The 22,537-nt window shown below is 32.8% G+C and overlaps 1 protein-coding gene across 2 annotated transcripts; it reads right to left on the reverse strand.

Annotated features, from left to right (window-relative positions):
• Positions 1–1,244: 1,244 nt before the first annotated feature.
• Positions 1,245–21,140, reverse strand: LOC138306986 (semaphorin-5A-like). 2 transcript variants are annotated; one of them, XM_069247593.1, is made up of 6 exons: positions 20,968–21,140; positions 7,153–7,219; positions 6,757–6,936; positions 4,326–4,496; positions 3,667–3,834; positions 1,245–3,111 (listed from the first exon to the last, which is right to left on the reverse strand). In XM_069247593.1, exons 2-6 carry the CDS (start codon positions 7,193–7,195, stop codon positions 3,038–3,040), a joined length of 636 nt encoding a protein of 211 aa, XP_069103694.1. In that variant the 5' UTR covers positions 7,196–7,219; positions 20,968–21,140; the 3' UTR covers positions 1,245–3,037. The 2 variants fall into 2 exon arrangements, with proteins under 2 accessions (XP_069103694.1, XP_069103695.1); XM_069247594.1 differs by lacking the exon at positions 20,968–21,140 and adding an exon at positions 7,523–7,657.
• Between the last annotated feature and the right edge of the window lie 1,397 nt (positions 21,141–22,537).

Below are 22,537 nucleotides of genomic sequence, written 5' to 3' on the forward strand. Positions count from 1 at the left end.
GTCGCGTGTAGCCACGCCCACCCTACTTTCGTTTCATAAAGTCCGACAAATATCGCTTAAAACTGTTACTTATTCAACAATCGGTCATTTTAAGAAAAATATATAATAATTGATATATATATTTACACTACTAAAAATACATCTTTCATACATGAATTCCATATTAAACATAGTCCAAGTAAACTCCAAACCACAAGAAACACCGTCACCGGTACTGGGTCAGGTCACGGGAGAGTTGGATACATAAAACACACCTTCAACTTCGTGAATGTAACCTTCGGCAAAATTGCTGTATCCCCTTTTCTTAGATTTCGATGGGACATCTTTCTGTTCCGCCCATCCCTCGATTCTAGCTTCGGAGATGGGTGGCACACATGACATCGCCTTTGTCCATGCTGGCTTATCTGCCGCCATGATGGAGAGATGTTATGTTGTCAGGGAAGCACCCTCAGCCTCGTTTTGGAATTTAATGGCGGAAGCGTGAATACAGGCTCATAAGCCTCTATTCACGCGAGTCAACTTCCGGTTTCCGAAACGAGGCTGAGACATTGTAAATATTGTAATTATCAAAATGTTGGTAATTTGTGGTGGTAAATTAAATATCAAAAGCACTTCATAATTCATTGGTATGGAAATTACGGCACATATAACTTTAAATGTGTCCAGTGAAATGGAGCTATGATATAAAATTATCTATATATCTATTTGTGTAATAGTCCAAAGTGGGAAGTCCACGCGATCCACATATACAAGACAGACTTAATGAAATTTATTTGATGCAAAGGTATGAGATGATCCTAGCAATCTGTCAGCATCTACGTATGAGTTCGTCTAAAGAGTGTGAATAATGTCCAATGTCGTTTAGATGACCCTATCCCTAATGATATTGGAAAATATCATTAAATATAAAATCGTGTTTCAATAAGAAAACACCAGTTTGTCGTTTCACCAGCAATACATTTATAATAAGAACCAATTATCAAAGTCGCATTGTTTTTGCTTCAAACATACTAAAACGTAGCATTCAAATGGGCGTGACATTCTCGTCTGGTAATAGTAACCTTCATTTTTACAAACGAAAGACGCAAGATCAATACTCACAGAATCAGAAGTAAAATGTAATGTTTATTCCAGTTTAGACCCGAATATACTTTATAAGACAGTAAAACAGAAACAAAAAATATTCAAATTTAGCTAAATTAGAGTAAGATGTAATATGCATCGAATATAAAACAACACATTCATTCAATTATGGAATTGTTTATTTAGGACATGTTACTCACATGCAATCCCTCACTCTTTCTATCGCTCTGCTTCTAACCGCCTGTACCCCTAATAACCCCCTCTCTACTTTTCTCTATGGGACATTAATGCAGACATTCAAAATCGTATAGAGTATCTCTTTGAAGTTGAAAATATAAATATCGCAAGTTCATCAACATCATAAAAACCTCAAAGTCATTATAAATGTTACTTATAGCACGACCATTGTTACGGTACGTTGTAACCATACAATGGTTGTACACGTATCTATTGTAAAGACACTATCTCGTGCATTCAAAACAGCTACACACTGTTAAAATGGAGATAGATATATATTGTAAAAAAGGACACTGGCAATAGGCAAGCAGCGGCGAACGAACGCGTAATAAAACTTATAATAATTCAGTATAAAAATATCTTATCGATAATCGTCAGAACAATGCAAGATAAAGGTACGAATATTATATCATAATAGATTACATATCAATAAAAGTGATACACGTTTCAATCAACAACATTTATCAGTATAGACTTTACCCCTTTAATAATATAGTCACAATATGTCTTTTGGATATATTGTATTTAAAGAAGATCTCTTCACACAAAAATATAATTAAGATCTCACAAAAGCATAATAGATTATCATTTCAAATATGTTCGCGGTACCTGAACGAATAATAATATCACATACAATATGTTGTATGGTGTATATGTAACAGGTGGAAATGTATAGCAACCAGACCGTGGTCGAACCCTGCATGACCTCCGAACACTAGCTGGATGTAAATTATATCCAGTCCAGTATTACTACATATGGATCGACTATCTTCACGTCACTGTCCTTAAACACAATACAAAGTATACCTACCACAGCAAAGGCTACTATAACAACACGGAACGCTTGTGGACATATAGTCTACACAGGTGAAATGTCTTCAGGTCAATTTGAGCTGAAATTGACATGAAATTTCACCTGAAGTCTTCATGTGAATTCAGGTCACAATTTCATATGAATTTCAGGTCAATTTCTGCATGTGAAATTCGGGTTAATTTCATATGAATTTCAGGACATTTTTTGCACGTGAAATTCGGGTTAAGGTTGACATTTTTGCTCTTTTCAGGTAAAGTTGACCTGAAATTGACTGAGATTGACCTGAATTTACCTGAATACATATTGCCTGTGTATAAATACAGTGGAATGCATGTAGCACTGTGCTCCATACGAGGAAAACAATTCTAACCATGTTGATATTAATTAGAAATTAGACTATCAAACCTCATCACACTTTATCTTAAGTCTAGATCATATTTAATACAGTAACCAACTCAATGGTATACCTATGGTACAACACATTCACAATGCATTCAGATTTGGGACTGTCATATCAAATTGCATTTTGTCAATGGAATTCGGTCTATCTGTCTAAAGTACATGTCTACAAAGGAAACAAGAAACAATACACACTGTGGATACATTTATATAGTCTACCAAACATGGAGTAGATAGTCTATATAGAATGAAACAATACAACAACCACCCATAGTATCGTTTAAATTCATACAGTATATATATGTATATTATTTAACATCATATAACTTGCTAAACAATAACTCGAAACATGGGAGGTAACTCGAATGGAATTTAAGCATATAATAAAAGTGTAAAAATGGCATATCAATATCATTACAAAAATATAAACAGCACCAGTATCTACTCTCTCAACAACATCAAAACATCTTAAAATATTTATGCATCAAACGTTAATGCTGAATGTCAATGTGTTAAAAGGGCAATCGCCATACAAAGGAATGACGTCACTGCTGTAGACAGAACGTCCCTGGTGGAAACTGTAAGGAGAGGAGAGAGAACAATTAAACTTTATAGATATAAAAAAATAAAAAAGTACAAAAATTTGGAATTCAATTGTAGCAACATCCCAATGTGAAATGATGCTTTTTAAGTATTCATTTTTAATTTTGTTTTCTGCTTTGGCAACCTTTAAAATAATATGATACAATTGTACTGATAATGTACGTAGAGCGCCATACACGGTTGAGGGTACAGAACGCAATTAAAACACAATTGATTCGAATTGCTTACATATTATCATGGTTTCTTCGGTATCCGCATGCAAAGTAAAAATGCCAACATATTGTACATATGTACGTTGTATTGCTGTCTAATAGATGTACTCGTTAATGTCTTTAGTGTTGGACTTACTTCGGGATACTTAATGTCAACTTATAACAACGAAATCAATTATCATTGTAATGCTGTATCCAAATGCAGCTGAAACAGTACAGCTATTCCATTTATCATCTATTAATTCCTCGATACAATACTGTGTATTAACTTCACACTTTCTAACGTTCATATAAAGTTTTTAATTTACAATACCCTACCTGCAGCATTGTGACCATATCGATAACAGCTCATTTCGTCACTTCCGTCGTGACAATGGACGACTCTGTCACACACATCCGTTTTGTTTACACACTGGATGGCGCTCCGACAAAGGAAGATCCTAGACTCATCTGTACATAGCTCCATGGAGAAATCGGCAGGGATAGCTAAATATAGAAATATTTAGAACGCTACTTATAGGAAGTGGAATTTTGAATTGACGTTTGAAATGACAAAATAAGAACATTTCTTAAATTGTGGTTTTCCTATTAATGAGTATGAAAACCGCTGACAACTCCGCCGATCGATTTGTAAATTCTGACAGAAATGATAAGGGATGCACAAGAGTACAATGATTACGTATGATCAACGTGATGATGGTTGTAAAAGAAGGCCAAACTGATGACTTGATGACTTAGGGGTGACACCAAATCTCCTTTTATAACGACTTGATGATATAGAGCGCTGACAAAAGGCCGGAGTATGTTTGTATATATGTATGTATTTCGGAGCACACCTTGATAGTGTAGCGTTATATCTTCTTAAGATCACCTTGATAGTGTAGCGTTATATCTTCTTAAGATCATTTCATCAATATGCATTTTTCAGATAAAACAGTTTTTGACAAAATGACCAGGTTGTGTGGCAGACTACCTACGAGGGCAGCGCTGGTTTTTACACTCCTGGGATTCTTCCTTCGGCCCTGCACAGTCCGGTCCATCGTAGGCCGGGCGTGGGTTGACACAGTGACGGACCCGTGTCTGCTGGCCCATACCACAGGGCATAGAACAATGACTCCACGGGCTCCAGCTCGTCCAGTTACCCGCCACTGTGATTCATACAAAATATTCGTTACTGCCATATTAATCACTTGGCAGAGGAATACATCTACATAATATTATATGTATGTGTAATTTATAATGTTTAGAAAAAGGACGTGTTCGTGTAGAGTTAAATATATGAAAAATAAAACTCAGCCGCCTTCCTCTAGTACTTTCGTAATTTCTTGATGGCTCTTCAGAAATAAAAATGTTTATTTTTAAAGAACCACAAAAAAAGGTTGCGGCGAACAAAAAAATGTATTATTTAAAATGAGTAATTATTGAACGTTTAAGTTTACATTATTACTTATGCATTGATGGTGCTTGCCAGAATTGATATACATATATGTACATGTAGTATGCCGGTGCATACTTTGTTAAAGTTTAGACTCTGTTTAAACTAGTGATTTTTGTATGCCTATATATCACTTCTTAGGTGTAGTTGAACATAAATTAGTTGCTAAAAGTGTATATGCATGCGTCTTAGCCTTATATATTATTGTTGACTCGTAGATTGTTGTGTTGTTCGTAAATTTTGGTAAAATATGCCAAACATTGTACATTTCAGTTAAGTAAGTCCAAATGGTTCATCACCAAATAGCCATGCCATTATGTTTTCTAGTGTTTATAGCTTGTACTGGGAGCGCTTGTTGGACCGAATTCAACTTTACGAAACATGTACACATCGATTTTTTTTAATTCCCGTGCAAATGGTGACTATAGAATATAAAATGCAACTATGGCATATATTTGCCGTTCCAATTGGTACTAATGTACATATTCAATGTTATAATGTTTATGAACATAGTGGAATAATGTTTTTAAATAAAAATGTTTTTTTAAGAGTTGCATTTCCACAATGCATGTTTTGTCCCAAATACAGAAGTTGAACATTTTTCTAAAAACAACATGAAACATCGTTTCATGTTCCTAAAATCATTTAATAAAAGTATTTGAGATGATTGAAATGACTTGCTATATGCTATATTTGCAACCTATAATCTACAGCCGCCATTTTCCTGACAAGGTAAAAAGTACTCGATGACTTTTTTAGTTGATTACGGTCAAACCATCGCTCCTACTACTGTATATTCTGTGATAGAAGTGTGTACCGAACCCTGTTGACTTACTAAACGGAAATGTACCATTCATTTTCACAAATTTTGCCAAAATTTACAAACAACAAAACAATGTACGAATCAACAGTGATACCTAATGTTAGGCCTAATGCGTACAGACTTTTTATCAAATTAGTTATGTTCATGTAAATCTAAGAAGTGGTATATAGTCATACAAACTATTAATGTTAAAACACGGTCTAAAAAGGATAGTTCAGTTTGTGGTTTGCTTGTCCTTCATTACATGACACCATCATCATCATTATTATATATTAAAATATATCGCTGAGTAATACCGACTAATCATTTTATATATGTTTACTGGTAAAATAGCCATGGCCTGGTTAATCATGGTGAACATATTATAATAACAGTCTTTATATAACATATAGTGTGAAATGTGAAAAGCCTAAAACATGAATTACATGTGACACTTAACAGTTTTGCAAAAACTCATAATTTTTTATTTATGAAACAACATTACGAAATCTGAATGAGAAGGTGCATACATGTAGTTGATAACGACTGTTCTGAAAACTACCCTAAATTTCGATACCAGTACTACATGTAGTTCAAATAAATTACCTTTATTCCAAAGAAATTTTTATATGTGTGTTGTGTGAATTATCACATGTTGCTTACCTATAACTATTTAACAATACCTATTGCTGGACAACATGTCTCAGGTGACCTAAAAATAGATTATTTTCTCATATATTAAATGAAGAAACCGGTAGATATAAAAATATAGACGGACACAGTCGAAAATGTATATGTTGTGATAACGATGAAATTGATGACGAGTACCACTTCATAATTAAATGAAATAATTACTCAGAAATTAGAAACCGTTTTATCAAAAAATATAATCTTAATAAACCTAGCATGGCCAAATTTATTCAACTTCTGGAAACAAGAAATAATAAAGAATTATCTAATTTAGGAAAATTTATAGTTTTATCCATGAAAAAAAATACTGTGTGAAACAAACATAGAAAACCCCTCTACACTAGCGTACTGGTTGTGCACGTGTTGCGTGTATCTGTACTATGTATGTGATTGTATATTAAGTTTTGTTACACTGTAAATATTAATGCACTTTTTCCGATGAAACGTAAGGTTCAAGGAAATAAAAAATTGATTTCTATACCTGGACACATGACTTCATGTATACACTCTCTGTGGTCAGTTCTGGTCAGCTTACTCAGACTCCCATCCTCGTTCTTAAGGCGGGAAATTCTCTCCCTTTGTCCAAACTCGCACGTGGTGGAGCACTGTGTCCACTCCGTCCACTCTGTCCATTCCTTTGCTGCTGACGTCACATGTAGACCTTTGAAATTAAAATAAGATAATTTCATACATGTTGGTTGTCAGGGGAAAACAATGAGTTTTGAAAAATCATATGAAATCAAGTTATCAACACCGCTAAAGACATCACATTTCATGAGAAAGACAGAAAACGGTTACAATGAACTTTTGTACAAATAAATGTAAGGATTTGACATTATTCTCTTTGGAATGTTATATGACGAGACATTGTACTTACTATAACAAAACAGAATGGCACAAGCTAGTAATCTGTAATACATCCTTCGGGCTGCCAAAATAGCTCACTGCCAAAAGAAAATGTCATTATACATATATGTAAGTAATATATTTCAAACAGTTGTGTTCTCTTGTTAATATTAGTCTGTTTTGGGAATATGTTGGATTAGTACATGTTTCCAGTCTCTGATCAAACATTAACTTTTACCTTTACATAACAAAAAACACGTCAAAATATGACGTCACAATCACCATACGGTGGGACCAATCAACGGTAAATCTTACTGTACTCAGGTCGTTTTGGTATCTCGAAATCGAAGTAAGTAAAGGCGCACATATTTATAGTATCCGATGGAAAATAAAACATTTACCCTTTTAAAGCTCCTGGTCTTATTTTAATTGTCAATTGTCTCCGTGTAAGTATAAATGTGAATTGTGTAAATGCTCTTATGACTTTATTGGTCATTTTACATTATCCCTATTTCGTGTCGGAACTATCAATGACAACTTTACTGCTGGTATTATTTCTAATAAATGTATGATGAATGTGTTTTCCGAAATTATCTACGAATCATAACAATGCTGTAATAACTGAGGTGCGTTATATGTGATAATAAGTTGAGTAACAGACCACAGAACGTGTATGATGTTACTTGGAACAGTTACAAAAACGGATATTTTGACACCTATGACATTTACATATTGTACGCACGTGTAATTCGTGTGAGAGTAGACACCCTGGGAAGGCATAACATCTACAGTATAACTTTGTTGTTCTTTATCACAACAAAACACAGGTCGATATACGCCACAATAGCATGTCCTCGGCCATCTTTGTGAATCACAAAAGTGAATTATACACCATGTAAACAATTTTACTTCCAATTCTTAATTTTGCAATTTTTGCTTTGAGCAGTTTAAAATTGTAATTGGTAATGTTTTGAATATTACTTTTATTTTCTTATTTAACAAGTTCAATTAATTACAAAGATTTCGTATATGTTATTGAATTTGTGTGAAGGTTGGAGAATATAAAAGATAAAATAAAGTCTTAAAGGTAAATACTAGCAGTACCATGTAGATGTATATTTTTGCATTATTATAGTATGATGTCCGGATTGAATAGATACTGCTAGCGATATACGTTAATAGGTACTTTATGTTATGAAATAAAAGTAAAAACTCTTGGTGTAGTTAAAGAAACCGCGGAGTAGTATATGTTGAGAGTAAACTCTTAACTTACACTTACATTAGATCTCATATAATTAAATCTATTACAGTGAATGTCTGACTCTCTAACTGTTTTATACGACACGATGTGGTCTTTTTGGGAAAAAATTAACTTATGTTAATTTCAGGAATAAACTGCAAAACAATATGCAGACGAAAGAATGACATTTACAGTTGTTCAATTGTTATTATCTGATAATTAGTCAGCTATACGTGCTCCACTGGTGTGCGAGGTACAGACGAGATATACACCCGAGCTGTGTCAGACAGCCAGGCCAACCCCAGCTGTCATGCATCCTCCTAATTACACAATCTAATTGTCATATAATATATTGTAATAATTACCGGTACACAGGAACACATCACTCACATCGGGTTTGTAAACGTGCAACTCTTAATCATAATTGGCGTTATAAATATGCAAGCAATTTGTTCAATTTCTGTTAATATTTATAAAACACATTACTTCCTAATGAATACAACAGAACACCTTTATACAATGTAATGATTCCAATTTGACACGAGACAATGACTAATTAGAAGATAATAAAGTTCAGATAAGTGTTACTTTTCCTTTATTCTAACAAGTAATAAAACAAAAACTCTCAAAAAATGGATGTCATTAACCTAAAATGAATGATAACATTCGGCAATTTAAAATTATACTTGTATATTCCTTTAAAAACTAAAAACATATCTTTGTATGTTTTTGAATACAAAGACAACATAAATCACAGAATAGATCATCATATTTGAAAACACATGGACCAATACCATATACATGTATACTGTGATGAAACGGTTTTTTTCCCAAATACCATATTTCTTTTATTTTTAACATTTTCCCTAATACGAATAAGAGCTCTCAACAATCAAGTATGTATGTATTATAAAGTGTACTGGTCTTATAGTAACAGGTTGTTTCCGAAAGCATGTCCAGATTATATGCTTAATAAAATACAAACAAAGGTCCAGATATAAACTAAAGACAATGCGGGCAGGAATATCCACAAAATTGATTATTATGTATATGTAGGTGCAGCTTAACACATCCAGTTAATATCTGCTCCATACAACATACTTCTGTAATTTAAAACGATTTCAGAAATGATATCATTTTTATGAGTAACATCATCTGGACAATAGTCAATACGTTGCCGGAATGTCTCATTTATTTTGCGAATATATATTGCAAAAGATTCAAACTGTAATACTGTTGTTAGAAAAATAATGTTCTGTTTATGTGTTTCAGTCACCATTGGTGCAGTTTCATCGTTGAAATAATGATTTTTATCGCAATAATGTAAGTTTTGTGATCGAATGTACCTATGTAAACACCAGTATATCATTGTTTTAGTGATGTCATTAATATCGTCATAATATTTTAATTGGGAAATCCTAATTATAAATTATTGTATTCCAGCAAATTTAAAAGGTGGTATTGTTTGGTTTCAATAATGTCCTTATACGTGCAATCGTAATTTTGCATAAAGAGGTTATAACAGTTTAAAGTCAAGACCAATTTTCTTTATAAATTGGAGTTCGATCTATCCCGCAAAATTAAGCGAACATTTGAACCTCACGAAAATTGAGTGATAAATTCTCATTATGACAGTTGGAAATGTTGCTTCATCCGCTTGTGAGAAAGATTAGGAAACAAGAGAGAGAGAGAGAGCAATTAAAATATATTATAGGCTATAGGTAATTGTTATAGTAGCTGAGATGACCAGGACCACACATGGGGTCATTAGGACTCAAAGGGGTCAGAAGTGTGAGAAAGTGTCAGTGAAGTTCTATGGACAGTGGTGTGAGGATGCAAGGTTCATTAAGAATAATTCAGTGTACAGTTAATCTTGGTCCTGAGACAGGATAGCATGATCATCAAAAGACTTGTGAAGTTAAATGTAGCCACACCTCCTAAATTATGTAATTAACCAACAGAATTTGTGAATTTAGATAAATAGAATAAGGACAGATATAATATGAAAAGGAGAGAAAGAGATAGTAGTTAGTTAATGAGAACAGATGGGAACAGATCAGGGCATCAGATCATAACATCAGGTCAGAATGACAGAGGGGTAGATTCCCCAGGTAGTGGTGATGAGGAAGGAAATGAACAAAGGAGTATAGAGTTTAAATATAAAACAATACCTGAACTGTAAAGAACTGTGTAATAATGATACACCAACAAAAAATATAATAAAACTAGTAGAAATGGATTATACAGCTTCAGTGTCCTCCTCCCCCAGTAAACAAATAGGTAATCACCATGCAACCAAAATGACCATAACATCAAAACCTGCCGGTCATAATATAAACAATGAAACCCTTAGTGTGTATATTTCTCTTTTGTCAGAGTATTTATCCAAACATTAATTACGCTATTATAACGATCTTTTATCATCCAGCAATGTGATTATTAAATTGGGTAGCTTTAGTATTATATTAATAATTACATTTATGAAATCTTAGTAATGTTAAAATTTACTTCTTTCCACGTTTCCTTTCCAAATGTTTTGCCTGCCATGCATCAATTCTGTTAAAAATGTCGGACTCCTTGTAATACACTATTTTGTGTGTCTGAGTGAATAAATAAAGTCTTGAAAACAAATCTTGAAAATCTTGAAATAGTGTCGTGTTTATATAAATGACCAAGTAAAGGGTAACCCATCCCATCTATATTGACGATGTAATTGTAAGCTAGACCTAGCTAGAATTGTGATAACATTATATATAACAATTATCTACCTATCTTACATCTGTATGCATGTCCACGGGTGTTGTTTATATAGGTACGTAACAATTAACATAAATACCTATACAGGTGGTGGGTGCCTTCAGGCAGTTACCGTCCTACAGAAAGTGACCATTAAAATTCAGAGATACATATCTGACGTGACGGCACATCTTCACTAGCTGTATATGATAACATATCGGACTAACATCTTTGTTTTGGCCTAGATGTACGATATTTAACCCTGTATTATATAACTCCAAGGTTGGACAGAATGTACTGGGTCAGTCTGTTTATGACTTACCAACTTGACCTACAAGTTTGTTTTATTTATATAAACTTTGATTCCGTTTAACACGTCACCCACTCTTAATGGTATTAATTATGGTAACAATTTAAAACAAATTGATAATGACAATATATAAGGATTTAGTATCACAACGATAAACACTATCAAACCTTATATAGGGATTGGATTTCGTTTTTATGTTAACCATGCTTGTATGGAGCAATTCCTCTAAGAATATATTCTATGGGGCGCGATAGTATTTGCGTATAGTGAACAAGCCTAGCAATTAAGTGTAAATATACACCAATAAAACAAAACTTAAGTGAGAAATCAAACACCATCTATTCTGGACAAGTCAGACATTTAAAAGTTAACATATGAATGACGTTTTAAATGTCAAACATTTGTAACATGAGACTTTTTCAATCATATATAATGTGTTCTAGTATATGATTATATAGATTTGACGGTTAAGTGTATATTCTTTAGATTATCTGTAAAGGATAGATTAGCTTACCAATAACTTGTAACTCTAGATATCTAAAGCAACACTGTTATTGAGAAAAATATAACCAGAAAAATCTAGGGAGTTCAGGAGAGTTCACGAGCCTTTTTTCAAGACTCATCACTTTACTAAAGCTTTACTATCAACATAAATTACAACAGACACCGCCCTCGCCCCTTCATTAACTCCCCACACGATATGGAGCTTTAAACTTCTATCTGTAACCTTTTGACCGAGTGAGTCGTGGCGATACACTACAACACACAAAGAAATGTCTGATAATATAGGACTTATGATTGTCACGTTCTTATATATAATTAAGTAACGGTACAACACAAAGTTCATCTTATATTTGTAGTTCAGAAACACCAGTTTCAGTAGGTGTTTACGGAAAATTCATTGGTCATAATTTAAAGACACAACGTGTAATAGAATGTATAAATACTACGTATGACAATAGAAGTACAATACTTTTTTCTTATGGATGTGTTTTTATAGACGTCAGCATGTTATATAATGATGATGTCAATGATGTTTGATTTTATTTAATTATTGTGAGAGCACATTAGCTTATATATCTAGTGAAATAATATATTTCGCAATGTTTCACAACATGTTACTGTGATGTCAACGTTTTTCGTTACGTAGGTGGGAATAATCTGTAAATGAATGCAATTTCGGGAAAGTCGTTTCATGCATCGCTATTGTGCATACCAAATATAACAAGTTTGAGAGTGATCTGCCCTTGAGCTAAGGCAGAGGGTGATTTCTCGTGCTCCAGACATTTTGAGTATATTTTTGACTTTCTTGTGAAAACCAACCTAACCCCAGGAAGGAGAGATATTGGAGAGTTAATCCACATCTTAAAAGAAAAAAAAAACAGTGAGGGAACTGAGGAACAAACCGAAAGAATGGCAAATTCCCACTCAGCGACCACTCTGACTGAGGAAAATGGCGCCGAATCGTACGCGGCAATAGCTAGGCCTACGGCAGCGAGAACGGTAAAGCCTGTCTTTATACTAGAAAATGATATCTTTGGTACAAAAACAGTTCCAAAGGAACTATGGCTTAACCACATTGAACTTTATAGAGTGATTGGTAACATAATCCCTATCGAACAGCTATCTGGACTGCAGCGAGTCCGAGGGATGTGGAGAATTTATGTTGACAGCATTGACTCTCGTGCGAAGTTGGTCACACAAGGCAAGGATTTATAAGTGAGAAGGATTCGTGTCTGTCTCTTTACACTACTAAACACCACGCGAGACGCTTATGAACCGGGAATAAAAACGTTTTTCTCAACAAATACTTGTCTTATCGAGTCAAACGAAACGCCAATGTAAAGTAAATTAAATTCCACAACGTTTATAACTTGCTTTAAAGACGGAAGATTTAGAAGAAATGTCTTAAACTATCGTTAAAAAAATAAAACCGCTCATGAAATGGCAGCACGCTTCAGAAAGTAAGACGGTAAACCCTCGCACCCCCATGCTACATCAAAGGCTGCGGCGGCGGATATCAAAGGAAATCAGTCGTCGCCGAACGTCACGGTCAGTGCACAAACACAAAAGCGCCTGCGCTGTCTTTGCCCAAAACTCAGTGTGACTTATCCTTCTCATATACGTCCTTGCACAAGGTTTGGCACTTCGAAACAAAACTATAAAAATATACGACTCAAACCCCATGATCGTGAATACACACGACGATGACACAACGTTGATTCGTGTAAAGAACGTTCCTTTATCTGCCTTCGACGGGCAAATTAAGCGCGACCTCGAACTCAAGGGGTGTGAGGTAAAAAGTCTATACCGTGAGAGACTGCGGGTTGATGGCTACCTAACGAACTGTGAGACCGGTGACCGCTTGGTTATCACCAAGAAGCTGGACAATCCTCTTCCCACCATTATGACGATTGGTGGTAAATACCGGGCAATTATTCGACATAGGGGACAGCCCAATGAGAACGCTCGTTGTAGTAATTGTCTGCAGACTGGCCATCTTGGCAAAGACTGTACTCGTGACAAAGTCTGCAGACATTGCAAGACTGAAGGACATATTAGAGCTAACTGTCCTGCTCTCTGGGAGAATACCAATGAACAGACGGAGCAATTTGATGGTGATAGCGATGAAAATGATGATGATAACGACGATAACGACAAAGATGACGGTGAAGAAACTGACGACGACGACGATCACCACGATATACATAAAAAGGAATCTGCTATTCCTGAGATCAGGCAGATCCCGAGGGATACAAAAACAAAGAGTGTTACTAAAGACAAAAATATGTCACAACCACCCAGTGAACAGAAAGCGAAAAAACAGCGTTCCAAAAAAACAGACAATAAAAATGACAATCAGAAAAAGATTGACCCTTTCTTGAAGGATACCCCTTCAAGAAAATCCAGTCAACTTCCTTCTGACATCAGGTCTCCTTTAGATGAACTAGATAACATTGCAAAGAAAAAATTCAGTGGTAAATAATAAAACAAGACAATGTATTGTTCGCCCATTTTATTGGAAAACAAAGAAAAACAAGATAAATTACTTATATACTATACAATTGTGTTTGTAAAATTACATATAAATAGTTTGGTGTTTTTTTTAAATTAAAAGTATATGTCTATATACAATATGTAATTTAAATAGACAAGTCATGCAAATGCCACCATTTATTTACCTGTTACTATTGTTTATTAAGTTACTACAAATAATAATACATGAATATACATGTTTTGAATACATTAAGACATTACATGTTCTTTTCTCTATTGAAAAAGTGACATTGATGATTTTTCGTTTCGGTATAAGTATTAATTATATGAAATTTATAAGGGCCATCTCACTATATACAACAATTCTAGTCTATGTATATGTGTATGCTGTTGTTAATGTAAGAGGGTACCTTAAGAGTCCTTATCAGAATTCATATTACATTAAATTACATATGTACTTACAAAACATAGCACTCTTTAAATGCTTATTAAAGCTTTATATACATAAAAAAATAATTATGATATTAATGATATATAATTTCATTTATAAGTATTTGTATAACACAAGAATTTTTGTAATCTGTATTATTGATATATGCATGTGTTATTCATGCACAAAAAGTTTGATGTGCATACTTAGATATATAAATTATGTTACACATCAATATATATATAATATATATATAATGAAATTGGCAAAAACTCGTGTATTATATGCCATGCATATTTATATGGGTATTACTTTCGCATGTGTGTGGATGTATTTTTGTGTGAGTGTTTTTACCTGTATGATATTCATATATCACTTGTATAATATTTATATATTACTTCTTTCCCCTATATATTATTATATACATCATAATGTTAAAATGGTATGTCATACAAATTCAAATCAATCAACTTTTTATGGTAATTTTGATATAACATGAAGCTTCATTTCCTTACAGTTAACACACAAGGTTTAGGAGATAAACAAAAAAGAGATAGATTCTATACTTGGGCAAAACATCAAAAAAGTAGTATAATCCTCGCTCAAGAAACACATTTTACAGAACCAATCACCCCATTTGTTAAAGCTGAATGGAATGGTGAGGTAATACATAGTTTTGGAACCACACAGAGCTGCGGTGTAGCTATATTCATCACTAAACAAGTTGAATATGAGATAATTGATATACATAAAGATGTTGATGGCAGACTTTTGTTATTAAATATTAACATAAATAATTCTATATACACCATCATAAATATATACGCCCCAAATGATAAAAACAAAAGAAATATTTTCTTCAAAAATTTAAAAACTTTCATCCATGAACATAGTCTAGGTCTGCTAATAATTGGTGGAGACTGGAATGAAACTCAAGAATTATGTGATAGGAAAACTAGAACCAAATCTAAAAATACCTTAAACTCCTTAAAGTCATTAATAAAAGGTTGTCGCCTAATTGATCCATGGAGGAAAAAACATCCAACCACTAAACAATTTACATGGAAACGTAAACATAACACTAATGAGGCAAGCAGAATAGACTATTTCCTAATACAAAATGAAATCACACAAAAAATCTTATCAACCGACATTCGACCAGTATTAATTAAATACACAGATCACCAAGCAGTATCATTCCATTTAGATATTGAAAAAGTAGTCCGTGGTCCAGGCTATTGGAAATTAAATAACAGTTTAATAAATGATTCTCTGTACCAAAAAATTATTATTAAAATACTAAACAAGTTTAAGACTTTAAAAAATGTAAACAATTCTTCAAATAGAGTGTTATGGGATCTATGCAAAACTGAAATCCGTGAACAATCAATAGAATTTGGAAAGAAAAAATCTAAATTCAGAAAAAATATAATAAATGATTTAGAAAGCAAGCTTAAAAAACTTGAAGAAAATAATCCAAACCAAGAAGAAATAAATAGAATTACAAAGCAGATAGAAGACCACTACTCGCACTTAGCTATAGGAACACAGATAAGATCACGTGCAAAGTGGGTGGAGCAGGGAGAAAAAAATACTAAATATTTTTTCTCATTAGAAAAGGGGAGACAAATGAAGAAATCGATAACTAAACTAAAAAACGAAAAAGGGGAATTACTGTCAAAACAAGAGGACATATTAAAATATGAAAAACAATTTTATGAAATCATGTACACTACAAAGTGTCCAAATTCAGATGAAATAAAACAATATGTAGATGCTATAAACTTTGAATCAAAATTAACTGATGAAGATAGTGATAAATGTGAAGGCCTAATAACAGAAAATGAATGCTACCTAGCTATAAACAAAATGAAATTAAATAAAGCTCCGGGCTCAGATGGACTAACAACAGAATTTTATAGGAAATTTTGGCCTTACTTAAAAGAATTACTACTAGACTCTATTAATGAAGGATATTTAAATAATGAATTAGCATATTCACAAAGAGTAGGAATTTTGTCATTAATGTATAAAAAAAATGATCCATTAGATCTAAATAATTGGCGACCTCTGACTATATTCTAAATATAGATTACAAGATATTAGCTCATTGTTTATCAGAAAGAATAAAACCCCTCCTACATAAAATTATAAATACTGACCAGAATGGTTTTGTCAAAGGTCGTGATATTAGATATAGCATTCGGCTAATCAAAGATATAATAGATTATTCAGAGAAATTTAATGTCACAGGATCAATTCTATTTTTAGATTTCGCCAAGGCCTTTGATTCAATAGAATGGGAATTTATGTTTCATACTTTGCAAAGTTTTGGATTTAAAGATAGTTTTAAAAAATGGGTCTCTATCCTATACAGTAATATCTATTGTTTAATTACAAACAATGGTTGGTTATCAGAACCAGTAAAGATTACACGTGGAATCAGGCAAGGCTGTCCACTATCAGCCCTACTATTTGTTATCACAGTTGAAACATTAGCTATGAAAATAAGACAAGATGAAAATATTCATGGTATCAAAGTTAAACATACAATGAAAAGACATTTCAAAATTTCTCAACTTGCAGATGATACTACATTATTTCTAAAATCTAAAACTGATATCTCTACTGCCCTGAATCTTATAGAAATATTTGGAAGTCTCTCGGGCTTAATTCTTAATAGAAAAAAATCTCTAGGTCTAAAGTTAGGAAACAATAAAATACAAATAAAAGATGACTTTGAAAATATAGACTGGTCACAAAGTGTTATAAAAGCATTAGGAATATACTTTGGGCTTAATAACTTCCAATCATCTCAAGTCAACTGGGAGAATAAAATCGAAAAAATAAATAAACTAATTAATATTTGGAAAATTAGGAAATTATCAATGATCGGAAGAATACAAATTGTTAAATCATTACTTATACCCCAGTTAACCTATCTTATATCTGTACTAAGTATCCCAAAAAATATTATAATAGAGGTGGAAAGTATTATCCATAAATTTATATGGGAAGGTAAGAATGAAAAAGTAAAAAGAAAAACTCTATGTAGACCTTACAATGAAGGAGGACTAAACAATTTAGATCTTAAATCTCATATCACTACTATACTTGTAGGATGGGTTAAAAAATTAAAAAACAATGAAGGAAACCAATGGAAAGTTATTCCTGAATTTTATCTAAACCAATTTGGAAAAGACATGTTAATTTTCTCGATGAACATAGCCAATACAAAATGCTTAGAAATGTTCAAAAATATACCTAAATTTTACCAAGATATAATAAATGCTTGGGTGAATATAGGTGGTGGTTACATGAAAAATCCAAAAACCGTTACAGATATTGGAAAACAAGTGATATGGGGAAATAAATTTATCACACTTGACAGAAAATATCTTATCTTTACCAACTGGATAAAAAGTGACATTATTACCATTAGAGACATTCTAGACATTGAAGGATGTATTAATGAAAACAGAATTTTGAACAAACTTCAACATAAACACAACTGGATATCACAGATATATATGAAATAAAAAAGTATCAATACCAAAATCATGGCAGGAAAAATTAAAGAATTCAGACATATCAAAATATGATTTCAATGATAAACATGAACATTTAAAAGTATCGCTATATCATACGAAACAATGTTTATCAATTGAAAAAATCACAAATAAAAATCTTTATAGAAAATTGGTTCAAAAGACTTCTGAACAGCCTATAGCATACATAGCCTGGGAGAAAACATTTATACATCTTAGTAAATCTGATTTAGAACACAAATTAGAAAAATCGCTCGAGTTTACTTTCAATAAAATTGATGATAACAGAATAAAAGTGTTTAAATGGAAGCTTATCAATAGAATTTTGGTCAATAACTCACTCCTTTGCAAATGGAAAATAAAAAACAATCCGCTATGTATTCTTTGTGGGATTGAGGAAAATTATGAACACTTTTTTGTTAGATGTAAATACATAAACTCATTCATTCTTCGCATCAATGAATTGTTTCGAACACTAGGATACTGTAAAAATATGATCACATTAGAAAACATTGTACTGGGCTATAAAATAGACTATGAGAAATATGAAAATATAAATTTTGTACTCACATACATTTCTTTTGTTATTTATAAGACATATTACACAAGTGATTGTAAGCAAAAAAATGTAAATATTGAACAGCTACTCAGACAAGAAGTACACTTTGTCTGCAGAACTAAAAAACTTAAAAATTTACCTCTTTCAAATGTAATGAAATCAGTATGTGCTTTTCTGGGTATTAATCCAACCTCTGACATCTTATAAGGTGCATGCTTATGACAAATAAATCCAAAACTTGAAAATCCATAACACTGTCACCTTAATAGAAATAATCCTATCCACTTCACCCTAAACAGCAAACAAACAAAAAAAAAATAATATTAATAATAACAATAAACCGAATTACACAGACATATGTAAAGAATATGTTATTTTTTCATATCATTATCTTTATCAATATAAGTCAACACATGGAATATCCGAATATGTGTTTTAAAAATTCAGAAATAATAGTTACAGTATTGTAATTGTTTAATAACACTTAATAAAAAAAGAAAAAATACTCACCATATAAATAAAAAACATGCCGAAACCCATATTTGAATCCTCTCAACACAAACATGTGCTCCGAAATACGTGTAACTTTGCCACGAGGTACCACATACACTACACGTGGCAGCTTACAGGATGTTGTTTTAGTCACTTAGTCTCATTCAGTCAGACTCTTGATAGAGACGTTCTGATTGTGAGTTCTCTCCCCTCTAAAGATCCTTACGTCAAAACAAGTATACGAGTTATCTCCCTTTTTATTTGACGAAAGCATGACATGAACTTGTACTAATATTATCTGTCTTTAATTTCAACAGTTATTAATTATAGAGATTATAATCACAATTAATATAATATATTTATTATAGAATAAACATATGTATGAATGATTTGAATGTCAGTATGAGAGAATCAAATTTGCTGAAGTTATGTATTTATTTGTAATATACTATACGTAATATGCATTTCTTGAATAAAAATGTATGAAAAAAAAAAAAAAAAAAAAAAAAAAAATAACAAGTTTGTAACGAGAAACACCTATGTGACACCTTCATCCCCATTTACCTATCAGCCAATGTTAAATATACTCGTAATTCACACGTTAGCTTGTTTCAACGGTTTAGTAAAACACAAGAAAAATCATGTTTTAAAAGTTGATGATAAAAATATATTTCTTAATCAAATGTGGTTATATTGCTGTATTATCTATCATTTTATGTCAAAACATTTCTATAACTAACTGATGCCCCTATCACCTCGGATTTACTTACTTACAATATGTATAACTTACCTAGGTAGAAACTAGCTATTGGTGATGTGTTCTCAGGTATGATCAAGGTAACGAAACTGTGTTTGTACCTGAACTTTTAAACAGGTATTCAGACATAAGCAATGTGTATGTACATATGATGTTTGTGCTCTAAATCGCCTGTAAACAGGGCGAGTCTCAAACATAAACTCAGAGACGCATACCTTCATATACTTAACGTCAAATTTGACGTCCCGGTTAAACCAGAAAAAGAGAAATCTCTAAAATGCAAATTGTCACATGGGTGCAGTTTGAATTCATGTATATGTTCTTAATGGGTACACAAAATGTACATAGTACATGAAATTAGAATGTAATTTATGTAGGACGATGAGAACGAAAACACAGATACATCAAGAACGTTATAATATAACGTACATTTGATAGTGATATCCATCCAATTACGTGTTAATAAAGGCGCCACATGTAAGTACTACAGCAATGAAAGACACATACGAAAAGGAATAAAACAGATACAATAATGTAACAGTGGTGAGAATCTAATAAAGTTCTGTGTTTCAGTATCTCCGTCAACGTTATATTATATATACCGAATCACATATGTACATAGGGCCATTTCCACTTGCTGAATAGCCATCATAATGTACATGTAACTACATGTAAACAGAAGCTGATAAGCCTGACATATACAACACATTGACATTCTCAACCAATACCGACACTGATCAGTTACAGGACAGTGCTATAATACCGTGATGTACTTACCTCGGGTTAAAATCCAAACCTTGTCCGTGTAAAAGTGTTAAAATCTCTGTATGTAATACTTGGGATATATTTCACTATGAATCACATGTGGTGTTTTTTATCTTTAAGTACGTGTGTGTAACACACACACATCCGGGCTCTAAGCGCCTCGGTGGTTTTCCCTCTCGTAGTGGTTCATTAAACTCCCTACGTATAAACTAGGGTGAATGATCCACGCTTCATTCAGATGTATTACATCGCATTACATTACGGGGAATCACAACTCTTGTTTGCGTCATAGAAGTTATTACAAGACTATTTAATATCATTTTCATTTCTTGAAAAGAACAATTTCTTTTCAGTTATGTCGTAATACATGAAATCATGTTTTCTTTTTCTGTATTATGTTTCAATCAACCGAAAACCTTAATAGCTGTATATATAATATAGCCTCCACCAGTAATAAAAAGAATGTTATGAAGTTCACACTTTACCGCTTGAAGCCTATATACATCTAACAACGCTATCACTGCAGTCTAGGCCAAAGCTATATAAGGAATGTATTAAATGGCTACTTAATGATAACAATGAACCCCAGTCTCTTTACGTGTCATTCTGTCCGTAGAGTACCATCACCCAACTGGTAAGACAAAAAAGAAAAATTTGAACACAAAATTCATCAACAACTTTATCCTCTTTAGTGATATATATCTGCGAGTTCATGACAAGATCGGATGTCTCTTCATCAAAGGCTTATTGGAAACGGCCATGGCAAATGGGCAATATATGTTAGATTGTATTTGACAGGAAGACTGGTCATTGTTTCCATTTATACATAATGTACTGAAACTAGCGAGCTATTAGAATTGTTGTGGTCAGATAGTATCAGTAACATTTCTCGTCCTGCTGGAATTTATCACAAGTATCAGACTAAGTAATAATATAACCTACGACTAAATCAGCATCGTAAACATAAATAAAAATACATGTCTTATTTAAAATCAAAATGCATTATGCGTATTAAGTAGCGCACTTGTTGTGTTGATATAATTGCATAACTTTAATGCCGCACACTTAATAATGCCGAAAGTTATTTGTAATCGTATAAGAAGCTCAATAACAGCGTATCCTTTGAGTACCTTACCGAGTAATCCGTTATATAGACCGGTACCTGTAATGTGTACTAAAATAACTTATCTATATTGACCAGTATCACCTTACTTTAGTAGGTACACAGCCTTAGTCAGGGTGACTATAGTACTACTAGTATATAGTCTTTATTACATTTCAATATCATTGTCCCATTCTGCATTCCATGTCATATACACTCACATATCACATACATCTGTCCAATCAGATCCCTATCTTGCCAGTCATATCCTGAAATGGACACTTGAAGATAAAACAATCAAACGAATTTATAAAAGTAATGATACAATGGTATGGTAATATTGCAAGTTAATTAATGTATATAAACGACATTGAAATACTATTAATCATACTATATCATATTATCGTTTGTCAATACTTCCTTTCGTGACTTGTACCTCTCATGTATGTCCTGCATAGGAAATATCATGTTGGCCTCCAC

This window comes from Argopecten irradians, chromosome 14 (genome assembly GCF_041381155.1).
Source record: "Argopecten irradians isolate NY chromosome 14, Ai_NY, whole genome shotgun sequence".
NCBI lineage: Eukaryota > Metazoa > Mollusca > Bivalvia > Pectinida > Pectinidae > Argopecten > Argopecten irradians.